The following is a 15,071-nucleotide window of genomic DNA, read 5'->3' on the forward strand; positions in this document are numbered from 1 at the left end:
TCAATGGTGCGAGTTGGTCAATAGCGCAGGACACTGCAAAATTATATTTGGCAAGAGCATCCTCTATATTGTCTGGTGCAGTGTCTCAAGGCACCAAAAAGGTGGCTTGGAAGCACTCTGGGGTGACTTTCTGCCATTGTCTACTAGTGTAGTGAGTGACAGGATTGGGATCATTCATCTCCCTGGGACCTTGAATGAAGAATTCAATTAGCGCATGATCCGACCATGTTAGCGGTTGGGAAGGTTCACACAGGATACTAGAGGAGTTGGAAAAAATCACATCCAGTGTGTGACCTGCTGTGTGTGTAAAATTTTCATTGAGCTTAGATAAGCCCAGAAGAACTAGGTCTGCCAAGAGCATCAGTGCGTCGGTATTAGAAGTATATTCACTGTGTACCTTAAAATCTCGCAGCAATAAAAAATTATTGGTCAAAATCACATGGGGTTTATTAGTTCAGCAAGTTGTACAGAGAATTCAGCTAAAGAATCTGGGGGCCAGTAAACTAGGGTCCCCTGCCAACTTAATTGGGATAAAAGGTCTATTGGAAAGACCACAATATCGATATTAGCATTGCAGCGCTGTTCCAGTGCAGTAACTTTGGTGCTATCCTTATGTAAAATGGTTATCCCACCCCCACCTTTGGCTGTATGTCCATTCTTATAATCCTGTAGCCTTCAGGCAGGGCTAGCGTGATGACTGGAGCAGAATGGGGTTCAAGCCTTGTTTCTGACAAAAATCCAGATCAGCCTGCACAGAGGAGAAAAGATCTCATATTTCAATAGGGTGCCAAGGCAGATATCTAATGTTGCATAACAAGCTTTTCCACACCGTTTTGAGATAATGCGGGGGTTTCCCTGTGTCATTACTAATAGAGGTAGCAGGTTCAAAACCAGGGGATTGAATATTGAGGAGAGCACAGCGAGGTTTCTCATGGTTAGAAGCCGTCTTAGTAGAAATACCTTGATACCGGCAGGCTCGACAGGAAAAAGGGCCCTCAAACATTGGCCAAGTCTCAGGCTGGCATGAAGGCCGGGAGTCTGTTCTCATCTCTAGCAGCTCCTTGCTAGAATAGGACAGAAATGGAGTTGCGCCTTGCTCGGGGGTGAATCGGCCAGGGTCCCTGGCTCCTGGCGACGTCAGGGTGCAGATGGGTTTGCCTTTGGCACGCAATCGGCTTGCCTGCTGCACATCGGGTTAAGCACCGGTTTTATAGAGGGGGTTAGGCCACTATTCAATTCAATTCAATTCAATATTTATTTATGATTTTGGAACTCACATGAGATCCGCATAAAAGAATAACATAAAAGAAAAATACAGTTACATTCAAATACGGAAGAGAAACAAAGAAGCAATTTCATGTCCACTAATATATATCTAGAAAGCTTTTAAAAAAGTTAAAGATTTTGTAGCAAAACATTTCATTAGGCGGATTATAAATGGCATCCATTAAAGAGCTGGCAGTCAAAATACTTAATTTTAAGCAAATTGGTCTCAACCACTTTCGTCGGTATAACAGAAGGGCCGGGCATACAAGGCCACTAGACGCCAACCTCCCTCGCCACCTGAAAAGGGTCAAAACTCCCGCCACTCATATGAGCTGGTCTCGCAGTGGACTGGGGAGAGATGGCCTCCAGCAAGGTGTGCAAAAGAGGTAGGCAATAGTTAAAACATTGATTCGAAAGTTAAAATCTATCTGAGGACTGTGAAAAAGCACAAGAATAAACGTACACAAAGTAGCTTCAAAACTCCATCCATTCAACTGAGCTAGTCTTGCCGTGGACCGGTGAGAGATATCCTCCAGCAAGGTGTGCAAAAAGGGGTAGGCAATAGTTAGACAATGATTCAAAAGTTAAAATTCATCAAAGTACAGGGCAAAAGCGCAAAATTGAAAGTACACAAAGTGGCTTCTAGAGCGTCCGCTTTACCTGCGCGCATCTGCTGTGCGTCAGGTGAAGCATCTGGTTTTGTAGAAGGGGTTGGGCCACTAGAACGCCAACCTCCCACGCAACCGGAAATGGGTCAAAACTCCCTCCTCTCAAATGAGCTAGTCTTGCTGTTGACCGGGGAGAGATGGCCTCCAGCGAGGTATGCAAAAAGAGGTAGGCAATAGTTAAAACAAAGATTCAGAAGTTAAAATTCATCAGAGGACTGTGCAAAAGCGCAAAAACAGCAGTGAAAAAAACCTGTGAAACATGTAAACATTTCAGAATAAATTTCCTGGAAGCACAGTGATATTAATGTGTATGTGTGTGTGTGTCTCTCCGCAGATGTGTGTGTGTGTGAGAAATTACCATTTTCATAACTAATAAGTAATCAAGTACACATGTATGAACTTCATTGTCAGTGCTTTAGAGACATTTATTAATCTGAGATTTCTGAGAGGATTGGTGGGATTGCTAATAACCTTCGAATGATGAGCTCAGATATCTGATATACTAGCTTAGCATTCATATTTAGCACTTAGAATTCATATTTTTGCTCAGACTGTGCACTCATTTGTATAAGATATTCCAAAAATAGGGAGTACTATTGATTGCTCATGAAAGACAATTGTCCAACCAAATGGTTTTTCTCACTCAACATCTGACGCCTTCTAGGAACACAAAATCAAACTAGGAAAGTCATCATAAATATTTTTCATCATGTGGATCTCAACAACTGGTTGCTTCTTCTATTCCTTTTATTGAACTGTCTACCCTGTAATGTCATCTACATTTTTCACCTACTTTGTGCTAGAAATATTTATGTTTACAGTTCCAGTCACTTGACCTTGCAAACGTGAGTCACTTATGATCCATCAGGCCAAGTGGCCCTAAAATATTTTCTCCAGCGTCGCATGGCTTTGCTAAAAGCTGCCTATCTCCATTACAGTGTCTGATCAGGCCAAATTGTGAGCCATCAGCACCAGCGAACTAGGTCAGAAGTAAGGAGAGCAGGGAAATAGCTTAGATGTCAGCTAACTGTTGTAATGTACTATTTATTCAATGCACTCTCCCTGTAGTAGTTCTCTGCCTTGCTGCTCAGCCCATGATGAGGTCAGATAGAATGTTGAGTGTGTTTGGATTGGAAGGGAGAATCAGTTGGTTTGGATGGGCTGAGCAGCGAAAAGGCTGCTCCTGGTGGGGCTCTTTAAAGGATATGACTGACATCTTGTAAGCTGTAACCAAGAAGTGATTTGATGAATAAAACTGTGATCCTGTTCTACATCACCTGGTCTACTCATCTTTCTTCTTTGCAACACTGGCGATGATCTAAAAGAACCTTACGCATGGAGTAAGCAAGACTAAATGACTCTAAGGTATGAAAATTTCAACATGGCACCCCACCCAAGCCCCACCTGTGAAACTGTCATCGGTCGCCCACAACGCAAGGTGCCAATTCCTTCCCTGTATTGGCCTGAGTGAATTGATGTATCCTGTTTTTGGTGAGCATCATCTGTGACCTTGTTATCAACGTCCCTTACCACCACGTAGTCTGGGCCTGTCAGTTCCTGCTGTTATTTCTTTGACATCATTGATTTTAAATCTAATCTTAAACCTTGGATGAGTAGTGCAACAACAACATGTGTTTTTCATGCATGTCATGATGTGACGTTTTGGATTTTTTATGGTGGTGTTAACAGCACGTAAACTTGTCTGGGTGCATTCCACAGTTGGAGGTGGATCGAGCCCCGAGGAGCATTAAGCAGCATTTTCACAGCGATGGTAATTGGAGGCAATGGGACAAGGGTGAAAAGTTCGGTCGCAGTGCCAGCCTCAGTCTGTGTTGTGACTGGGGAAAACATCAAAGAGAATTAGGCAGCTGGCGATACATGTGTCACTGAATGTGAATCTGATGAAGAGCATCATGCTGTGGAGGAGCATCGACTTTAGAGATTTTAAGGTTAGACACTGGAGTGTGTGCGTACATATGTGTGATCGTTATACTTTTATTCTACTTGAGCCCTCAATTTAACAGTCGTATCGTGAGCTTTTGAGTGTAAGCAAACTGTTTTTGGACTCTGAAATGTACCGGCAGAGCAACTAAATCCAAAGTGTCAGTTGGGCTCACGAGCATTGCTAACGGCATCAAACAAAGATACTGGTGTCTTTTGGAAACTAAGCGTATTTTTGAAAGAAGATTTCACGCACACCGTACCGTTTTTTTGGCGCCTCGCGGAGCACCTGAAAAATCCTCCATGATGCCCTTGCTTTGTTGTTCTAGGTTGCTGCCTGGTGATGCCTGCATGCAGCGGCGCGCCCTGATCCATCCGGCTCGACTTAACAACGTGCCACTATCTTGTGCTTGGGAGTGGCACATAGAGGGAGTGTTATTACTCTGTGGTGGGGTTTACATTACCAGCCAGGTTTTTACACGTTTGCATACCACGTTTTATTTTGGGATTGTCATGTTAAATAAAGTTATGGGAACATTGTCTTTATGGAGCAGGAAGCTTTTGAGGTTACTCTTGTCAACCTCAATGCAGTTTATGTCCTCATGAGAACAATTACAGGTACTGGTGCTTATAGACCTTCTTCATAATACAATTTTGGGCACAAATTATGGGGCAGCCATCCGGTTCTTCTTGGAGATTCGTGTTCCTGTTAAAGTGGATTGTCAACAATTTTGCATTCAAGACATACTATATTGGAGCTTATTTTCTCATGGTATTCAAAGACACTAACTTGGATGAAGTTTCTGTGCGGCAGTTACATGCAGCTCTTTCTGTCAAGACCTCGGGTGAGATATAGCTCACAGGAGTGGGAGACTTTCTATTTGATTAGTTTTTTTGCTGCAGTGCTATGTTTGTGGGGGTAGTTGTGGTGTGTTGAGTCTTGGTACTAGGCTGGTTTTGGAGGTTTACCTTTTGGGTATGTACTGGACTGTGCGTTACGGATACGCACGTGGGAAGTTTACCTCTCATGTAGATTCTCCTATTGGTTTTGGTGATACATTGTATGTGGTTGTTGCCTCATGGAGGTGTTTGGGATGTGCATTTTGGCTATGCAAGTTGGGATTAAATTTACCCATATTAAGTTTCAAGAGTGTTTTGTGTTGATCCTCTTCTTTGAGGTAGATCTGTCATTAGTATGTGCAGTAGATGGTTGTAGATGCCTGTTCTGCCGCAGTTTTGTGCCTTAGTTTGTGGCGCAATAGGTACTCTGTGAGGTGTGACGGTATTGTACCGGCAGTTTGGGGTGTGAGTTATGGTGGATAGTATCCACTGTTTTTAAGTTTTTTAAGAATGTATTTATTTAACTTGCATTCTTGTTGTTTATGGTCATTATTAAGTGGAGATGTGTGTAGTAATTGTAGTTATTTTTTGCATCCTCCTTTACTCATTTGTATGTTTCACAACTTTCATGCATTTGATTGTTATGATCATTATAGCAGGGGGTGATACATAAATATTTTGTTAATAATGCACCCTCTTTTGCTGAGATGTGTTTTATCACCTTCACACATTTTGAATGATTTCCATCACTATAAGGGGGAGATGTGTTCTAATGTACTATTTATTCAATGCACTCTCTCTACAGTAGTTCTCTGCCTTGCTGCTCAGCCTATGATGAGGTAAGACAGAATGTTGAGTGTGTTTGGATTAGAAGGGAGAATCAGTTGGTGTGGACGGGCTGAGCAGCGAGGAGGCTGCTCCTGGTGGGGCACTTTGAAGGATCTGACTGACATCTTGTAAGCTGTAAACAAGAAGTGATCTGATGAATAAAGCTGTGATACTGTTCAACATCACCTGGTCTACTCATCTTTCTTCTTTGCTACACTAAATTTGTGGTACCAGTGGGTCACTGGGACCATCCCCTAGGGAACTCCATTTTCTCCTCCTAACAACAGAGGATTCCACACAATAAATTCGTTGTGCTTGGTTTGTTCTTATTTATTTCACAATGTTCTTTGAATATTGTTTCATAGCATATTCAGTAGTTCATAATCTCTCAAAGGTTTACATTTAACAACTCATTTCATTCATGAGGCATCATTTTGCAATTGTCCAATGCATTTCGGGCTATAGTATAAGCCCTTCATCAGGGAAAAACGCTGTAAAAATAAATGTTTAGGTGTAACCATTTTAGTAATGAACCATGATTCATACATTAACACAATGTAAACATATTAGTTCTCAAACTTAATAAATGTGTGTTATTACAAACTGATCATAGGGTTGAGAAGTAAAGGCGGGGGGTAACTTACATGCCTGTGTCAGTTTGCGCATTCAGTATTGTGATATGCTGTGAAGAAAACGAAAACGTGCGTTCAGTTAGTCGGTGCCGTACCGTTCGAAATGTGGATAAAGAAAGCGAGCGTTCATTCTCCCAAACTAACCTGGAGTTAAAAAATGGTGTGTCTCGAAAACGTCTCTCGGAACAAATGTTCGTGTCGTTCCGCGTCTTTTGTTGCAACAATGTTGCCGTTTCGTTTGTGAAGTAAGCCCGGTCACGTGTCTAGTAGTCATTGAGGAAAGACTACAGAAATGTTCATGGAAAGTTCGGCGTGACGACATGTATGTTTCTAATATAATTTAAAATGTTCACTGACAAATGTCTTTGAAACATTGTACAAAAACGGGGTGGGGAGATAAAGAAATGGGATAATAAACACAAAGTGAAGCTGGTAGGAGGGGCAGGTGGGGGTGGGGCTAGTCAGTTCTCTCTCGTAAATGATAGGTAAGGAAAACTATGCTGCGACAGGTAGCAGGAAATGATAAAACATCATGTTGAATGTATCATGGTCATACTTAGGAGTACAGTCCACTCTAGGCACATAGGGCAAAATAACAATTCAATATTAGATTTTACAGATAACAAGAAAATTCGCTTTTTTCATTGAGTCCAAAAGGGCTGTGGGTGCACAATTTGTACATCCAAAAGTTCTCTCTTTGAAGAAGAAATTTAGTATTATCTCTTCCTTCTGTCTTTTGAATCGTTTCTAGGATCAAAAATTTTAATTGAGCAATGCTGTGTTTGGATTCAAGAAAGTGCATTGCGACAGTTGATTTGGTATTCCTTAGACGTATGTTCGATTTGTGCTCTGTGAGTCTTATTTTGATCTTTCTTTCCGTCTTACCAATGTATAGCTTGCCGCATGGGCACTTGAGAGCATATATGACGTTAGATGTTTCACACGTTGCATTTGTCTTTAGTTTAATTTCTTGGCCTCTCATTGGGTGATTGATTTTATTACCCTTGATGACGTTGTTACAGTGTCCACAATTATAACAGGGTTTCGTTCCCTGGTACGTTTCTGGTTTAGCTGTTCGGTGTTGAATAATCTCACCTATATTTCTTGATCTGGTGAATGCGAATAGGGGTGGATCTTTGAAACAATTGTTGAAGTCTGGCTCTAAGGCAAGCATTTGCCAGTGCTTAAGGATGGTCTTCTTGAATTTTTGACTGGTGGTTGAGAATTTGGATATTGCCACTATCCTGGTTTGTTCTTTAGTGTGACTAGGTTGTAGAAGAATCCTTCTGTCTTTCTGTTCAAGTTTCTGTTTAGATTCTTGTAAGATGGTTTGTGGATATCCTCTTTGTGTGAATTTATTTTCTGTTTCCTTTATTCTTTTTTGTAGCGTTTTGGGATCTGATGTGATTCTCTTTATTCTTGCCATTTGGGAAAAAGGTAAAAATCTCTTCAAATTTTGTTCATGAAAACTGCTATAATGTAGCATGTTGTTGCGGTCCGTGTCTTTAATGTAAAGATCGGTCTCAAGGCCTTTATTGGTGCGATTGACTCTAACGTCAAGAAATGTAATTGTAGTCTCAGACATTTCCCAGGTTAACTGGATTCTCTCATCCATTTGGTTGAATTGTGTGAGCATTTCTTGTAACTCTTCTTTGGTGCTGGACCAAATTAGAAAAATATCGTCTATGTACCGTATAAATGTTTTTAAGTTGTTTTGCCATTGTGGTTTGGAAAGAATGTGGTTCTCTTCATAAAATTTCATAAACAGGTTCGCATAGACCGGCGCTGCGGAATTGCCCATAGCTGTACCAACCAGTTGTAAATACCAATTGTCTTTGTACTTGAAGTAACTCTGGTAGAGCGAAAAAAACATCAGTTCCATCAGAAATGTTTGGAAGTTCATGTCTAACTCAGTGCCTGTAAGTGCTTTCTCAATAGCTTCAATGCCCAAAGAGTGCGGTATACTGGTATACAGTGACTTGACATCTGCTGTGCACAGAATAATAGGTTCTTCCGGATTCAGATTGATGGTTTCTAGTTTCAGTATGAATTCTGTGGTATCCTTTATGTATGTGCTCATGCTTTTAACTATGGGTTGTAGATACTTGTCAAGTAGTTGCCCTATGGGTTCGTGCATGCTGTTACGGGTTGATACTATTGGTCTTAGAGGTGGGTCAGTCAGATTTTTGTGGATCTTTGGGACCATATTTAGAGTTGGACTTTTTGGATTTTCTTTTAACAGGAATTTTTTTGTTCTGTCGTTTATTGTTCCCATTGTATACGCTCTTTCCACAATCTGTTTTAGGGTGTTTGTAAATTCCATAGTCGGGTTTTGTTCGAGCTTCATGTATGTGTTGATGTCGTTGACATGTTCCATGACTTTGGATTCATATTGGTCTCGATCCATTATTACAATGGCACCTCCTTTATCTGCTTTAGTGCAGATGATTTTGTCATTGTGGGATAGTTTCTTGAGGGTGTCCAAATCCTTCTGAGTGATATTTCTGTTCGAGTGCCGTTGATATTTGAGTTTGGTTAGATCTTGTTTTACCATTTTCTCAAAGAGATCAATTGTTTTGTGACTGACAGGGGCTTGAAAGGAGCTTGTTGGTCGTAGTCCTAGTAGTTGATCATTGTCCGGGGTGGTGGGTTTAGGTAAAACATTGTCAAAAAAATGGCGTAGTTTTAATTTGCGCATTAGTTTGTAAAAGCTGACCTCTGTTTCCAATTGATCCGTATTGTACGTAGGTACAAATGATGTGCCTTTTTGTAGTAGTTGAATTTCATATTCGCTCAGATGGTAATGGCTGATGTTGATTACTAATTGGTCTTCGGGGTTTTTTTCTTGTCTTTGTTGGAACCTGTTGTGCTCCTCGTGGCTGGTGCTTCTTTCTCCTTCTCCCTTTCTTTTTCTGGTATTTTTGTTCTGTCCTCTCCTGGGTCTCCTCTTTGTGCTTGACCTTGTTCTAAAAAATGGTTTTGTTGAGTTTGGATAATAGCAGTTGGTTGCGTATTTTGTTCAGTATCCGAGCTAGTGGAAGGTTGGGGACCCCTCATATTTGGTCCTTCAGTTGTTTTTGTAGTTGTTCTTTGTGGTTTACCCCTTTGGGTTGAATCACTGTCTGAGGATGATGTTTCAGTTTGCGATGTATAAGGCTTATTTGCTCTCTTTCTTGAGTAGGTATCTGCCCAAGTGTACACTTCCCCAAGGCGATAATCTAATGTATCCCGTTTGTATTTGCGGATTTTTCTCTCGTTTATATCTTTGGTGTGTATCTCCATTTGGGTGTGTATGTCTTCCAATATTTTGTTGAGTTCCTCTTCGGTCATTGCGTTTGATAAATCATTTTGGGTTTCCGTTATTTCCTTTGTTAGCTCCTCTAAGATTTCTGATAGTTCTTCTATTATCAACAGAATAAGGTCAAGTGAACATTTGTTTAGTATCTCATACCATCTCTCTTGAAATTTTTTTGAGTTCTTGCATAAAGAGGGTTTTAGAGCAATCCTGAGACCTCGGGGTATGCGTAGATTTTTGTGATATTTTATGAGAGTGCTGGCATGCATTTGCTGGTTGATCTTGCGTTTGGATAAGTATATTAATTGTCTTATATTTTGCTCCTTCGTGCGCGTGTTAGACTCCTGTGATAGATCATCCCTAATGAGACCATAGATTCTGTCTGCCTCTTCTGGTTTAAATGCAAATGTTGAGGCCCTTGCCTCCGTACTCCTTGATATTTCTTCGTAATTACTCATGATGTTTTGTTTTTTTGTTAGTTTATTGGTTTTGTGCGTGCTATCCTTCCTGGCGAGGTTTACAATTCAAACATAAAAAGTATTTAAGGATGGGTGCACAGCCTTTTGTTTAAATTCTTCTAGTTTGGGTTCTCCGTGGGTAGCGTCTATACCCCTAAAGACGCTGGCGTTGAACAATAAATTTGTGGTACCAGTGGGTCACTGGGACCATCCCCTAGGGAACTCCATTTTCTCCTCCTAACAACAGAGGATTCCACACAATAAATTCGTTTTCGATTTTTACCTTTTTCCCAAATGGCAAGAATAAAGAGAATCACATCAGATCCCAAAACGCTACAAAAAAGAATAAAGGAAACAGAAAATAAATTCACACAAAGAGGATATCCACAAACCATCTTACAAGAATCTAAACAGAAACTTGAACAGAAAGACAGAAGGATTCTTCTACAACCTAGTCACACTAAAGAACAAACCAGGATAGTGGCAATATCCAAATTCTCAACCACCAGTCAAAAATTCAAGAAGACCATCCTTAAGCACTGGCAAATGCTTGCCTTAGAGCCAGACTTCAACAATTGTTTCAAAGATCCACCCCTATTCGCATTCACCAGATCAAGAAATATAGGTGAGATTATTCAACACCGAACAGCTAAACCAGAAACGTACCAGGGAACGAAACCCTGTTATAATTGTGGACACTGTAACAACGTCATCAAGGGTAATAAAATCAATCACCCAATGAGAGGCCAAGAAATTAAACTAAAGACAAATGCAACGTGTGAAACATCTAACGTCATATATGCTCTCAAGTGCCCATGCGGCAAGCTATACATTGGTAAGACGGAAAGAAAGATCAAAATAAGACTCACAGAGCACAAATCGAACATACGTCTAAGGAATACCAAATCAACTGTCGCAATGCACTTTCTTGAATCCAAACACAGCATTGCTCAATTAAAATTTTTGATCCTAGAAACGATTCAAAAGACAGAAGGAAGAGATAATACTAAATTTCTTCTTCAAAGAGAGAACTTTTGGATGTACAAATTGTGCACCCACAGCCCTTTTGGACTCAATGAAAAAAGCGAATTTTCTTGTTATCTGTAAAATCTAATATTGAATTGTTATTTTGCCCTATGTGCCTAGAGTGGACTGTACTCCTAAGTATGACCATGATACATTCAACATGATGTTTTATCATTTCCTGCTACCTGTCGCAGCATAGTTTTCCTTACCTATCATTTACGAGAGAGAACTGACTAGCCCCACCCCCACCTGCCCCTCCTACCAGCTTCACTTTGTGTTTATTATCCCATTTCTTTATCTCCCCACCCCGTTTTTGTACAATGTTTCAAAGACATTTGTCAGTGAACATTTTAAATTATATTAGAAACATACATGTCGTCACGCCGAACTTTCCATGAACATTTCTGTAGTCTTTCCTCAATGACTACTAGACACGTGACCGGGCTTACTTCACAAACGAAACGGCAACATTGTTGCAACAAAAGACGCGGAACGACACGAACATTTGTTCCGAGAGACGTTTTCGAGACACACCATTTTTTAACTCCAGGTTAGTTTGGGAGAATGAACGCTCGCTTTCTTTATCCACATTTCGAACGGTACGGCACCGACTAACTGAACGCACGTTTTCGTTTTCTTCACAGCATATCACAATACTGAATGCGCAAACTGACACAGGCATGTAAGTTACCCCCCGCCTTTACTTCTCAACCCTATGATCAGTTTGTAATAACACACATTTATTAAGTTTGAGAACTAATATGTTTACATTGTGTTAATGTATGAATCATGGTTCATTACTAAAATGGTTACACCTAAACATTTATTTTTACAGCGTTTTTCCCTGATGAAGGGCTTATACTATAGCCCGAAATGCATTGGACAATTGCAAAATGATGCCTCATGAATGAAATGAGTTGTTAAATGTAAACCTTTGAGAGATTATGAACTACTGAATATGCTATGAAACAATATTCAAAGAACATTGTGAAATAAATAAGAACAAACCAAGCACAACGAATTTATTGTGTGGAATCCTCTGTTGTTAGGAGGAGAAAATGGAGTTCCCTAGGGGATGGTCCCAGTGACCCACTGGTACCACAAATTTATTGTTCAACGCCAGCGTCTTTAGGGGTATAGACGCTACCCACGGAGAACCCAAACTAGAAGAATTTAAACAAAAGGCTGTGCACCCATCCTTAAATACTTCTTTGCTACACTAACATTCTATTTTAGCTGGATGTTTTGGATGCTTTTGATGGCTAAGTACTTTAAGTGATATGGTCAAGCCAGGTACAGCTACTTCCAAGAGACCACCTATTCATTCACACACCATAATTCTGGGACCCTGCTAAACCACACTAAGTACTGGGGACCAACAAAATGATGACTTCATTAAGGCCTTACCAACTCTGGCAGTAGAAGTGCATTTCTATAGATAGCAAAGCATGATGACACTGAGCCTTCACATGTCCCTCTCTGCAGTGCAGAAGTGCTCTGATGATGACCATTTATACACTGTTAATGTTGACAGTGAATCTTTTGCACAGATACTAGCCATTGCAAAACTGTCTTAAAACCAATCTCCCAATGCTTATCAATGCTAAATCGGGCATTAAATAGTCACAAGGCACCACTAGTACATTTTTCCTTGTCTTTGGATTTTTGGGAAACATGGCAAAATCCTTAGTACTTGTTTTATTGTTCGTACTGCAAAGACACTAACACTTAGCATACATAAATCAAACGTTTAGGGCCTAATTACGATGGTGGTCGGACCAAACCGACAAAGGCCTTGGTTGCGTCCAACCGCTTTCTGCTGATGTGTTTCAATGAATGAGGTCAGAGGCAGTAGTTCGAGGGACCGGCTAACACTTTCTGACAGGCATTTCCGCCGTCAGGGTTATGATGTTGGTTTCTGACAGCCATTCCATGTCAGCAATTCTGACATGGAAAAGTTGTCGAAAAGTGAAATTGGGGCTCCTGGAAGGGCCCTCTTCCACCTGGCCTCCGCATCGTGGCCTGGGAGGCACCATAGACATTCCTGCATCCTGTGGGAGGCACCTGACGGTGCCTGCCACAGGGTGCAGGGATGTTTGAAAACATCCATTTTTCAATGGGAGTTTGTGCTGTAGACGTTGCAGCCCGCTGCACAACCCCCATTGGAAAATGGATATTTCCGACCACACTATAGTACTGTCGCATCCCAATTGGGATGTCAGAACCGCTGACCTATGGTTGGTGGTTCCTTCCCCATGAAGATGTCAGGGGGACGCAGGTCCACCCGACATGGTAATCAGGACATTAGTTGTTTGCGAAACTACTAGATGTTTTAGAAGATTCAAAGATTGGGACTCCATAAAAATTACTGAAAGAGGACGTTATCTAAAAATGTATTTAATTTTCCATAGTAATAAAAAATTTGCTTAGCATTTAAAGTCTGCTGTTGGTTATGTAGTATTGTAGCTTTGGCCACACTAAAGTCTAATTTAGCATTCTAGCCTAGGCCACACTGTTGTCCAATTCATTATTCTAGACTAGGCCTCTGTCTCATTCCCCATTACTCAAGTCATTATCCTGAGACCTTTGGTAATCAATAACCTTTCCTCCCTTGAACATGATCATAGAATCAAACAATGCACATATCAAAAGAAAGGCAGCACTTGACAGTTATACCCACAGACTCACCTCAAGACTACATGGGGCCGAATATGTTAGAAGTAATACATTACATGGAAATTGCAGATTAAATGGCATTTCCATTAGTTGAAGGAAAACAGATTTGACAATATCGACACTCATAATCTAACTAATGTTTTGTGTTCCTATTTCTCCTAATGACAGCTCTGCTTTGTGATTACTACAACGAAAAATATGAAGGGTGTGAGTGGGAGTACAAGCCCTGTGGAGCCCCCTGCATCAAGACATGTCGCAACCCTAGTGGACAGTGCCTGCACAATATAACAGGCTTAGAAGGTATGTCAGGTGCCTTTGTAAAGCTCTCTCAGTTTGCATGCATGTTGGGGCTTTGACATCTCTTTGCAACTATTTGGAGAAGAACAGTTTAAAATATTTTTTAAACCGGCTGGCACTGCACAGATATTTTAGCTGACAAATTCCTTCTTCAAAAGACTCCAAAAAGACTTTTTTTGAACAGCTAGCAACTACACAGAGGTCCGATGGGTTTGTGATAAGATCACTGAGTCCGAAGGCACTTTCAGAACCTCCATTGTAAAGAAGGAAGCATGTCCACTTTTGTCGTTAAATCAGGTTTACAATAAGCCAACACACCTCATGAACAAAAGGCTACAGGATCAAGATAGAAACAGGGATTAAGGATCTGCTACCAACCAACAACTTTACCCTGTTTCCAAGTGTCACCCAGAAAGCTGTAACTTAAGCATGACAACATTTCGATCTAGGTCTGCTCATCTATCTCAACCACGACACAGAAGATCCCCAACCAAAATGTTTACATAGAAAGAGCCATGAAAAACGATAAACAACATGTGTTAGCACAGGGATCCTGGGGCATATTACCAAGCAATAGCGATAATTATCGCTATTGCTTGGTTAGAGACAAAAATTTACCGCTGAGCTGCGGCGATTTTTACCGCAAATAAACCTTGATATTACCAAGGTTTATCGCAAATGAGATAAAAATCCCCGCAATGCATGAATATCGCTGAAAAGTCAGCGATATTCATGCATTACCGAGCTAATGCTCTTAGCCATGTTATCCACCTCCCATTGGATAACATGGCTAAGAACTGCTCAGGGCAGGTGTTAGCTTTTGGAGATATTTGCGCTTAGCGCGAATATCTCCAAATGTTGGTAATAGGAGATAGCGATGTTAGCGACTGTTTTCAGTCGCTAACATCTTGGCACGCCCACTTTGCATGTCATTAGTGATAAATATCACTGACATGCAAAGTGGGGCCCAAGATGGTCGCTATCTCCTACTAGCTGTCGCTAACTGGTGTTAGCGACAGCTAGGTAATAGGGAGATAATTTTATCTCCGCTTTCTTGGCTTTTAAAGCCAAAAAAGCGGAGATAAACCCCCTTGATAATATGCCCCCCTGTTCTCATCTTGGAGTGGAGTTCTCTGCTACGAAG

General features: G+C 40.9%; 1 protein-coding gene across 1 annotated transcript in view; it reads left to right on the forward strand.

The window, feature by feature from the left end:
- The window catches only part of LOC147733202 (mucin-2-like), a 1,332,790-nt gene that overhangs the window by 1,001,170 nt on the left and 316,549 nt on the right, over positions 1-15,071 (forward strand). The window contains exon 25 of the mRNA XM_086957736.1: positions 13,799-13,930. Coding sequence (XP_086813862.1) covers positions 13,799-13,930 — 132 coding nt within the window. The remainder of the gene's footprint in view (positions 1-13,798; positions 13,931-15,071) is intronic.

This window comes from Lissotriton vulgaris, chromosome 2_1 (assembly GCF_964263255.1).
Source record: "Lissotriton vulgaris chromosome 2_1, aLisVul1.2, whole genome shotgun sequence".
NCBI lineage: Eukaryota > Metazoa > Chordata > Amphibia > Caudata > Salamandridae > Lissotriton > Lissotriton vulgaris.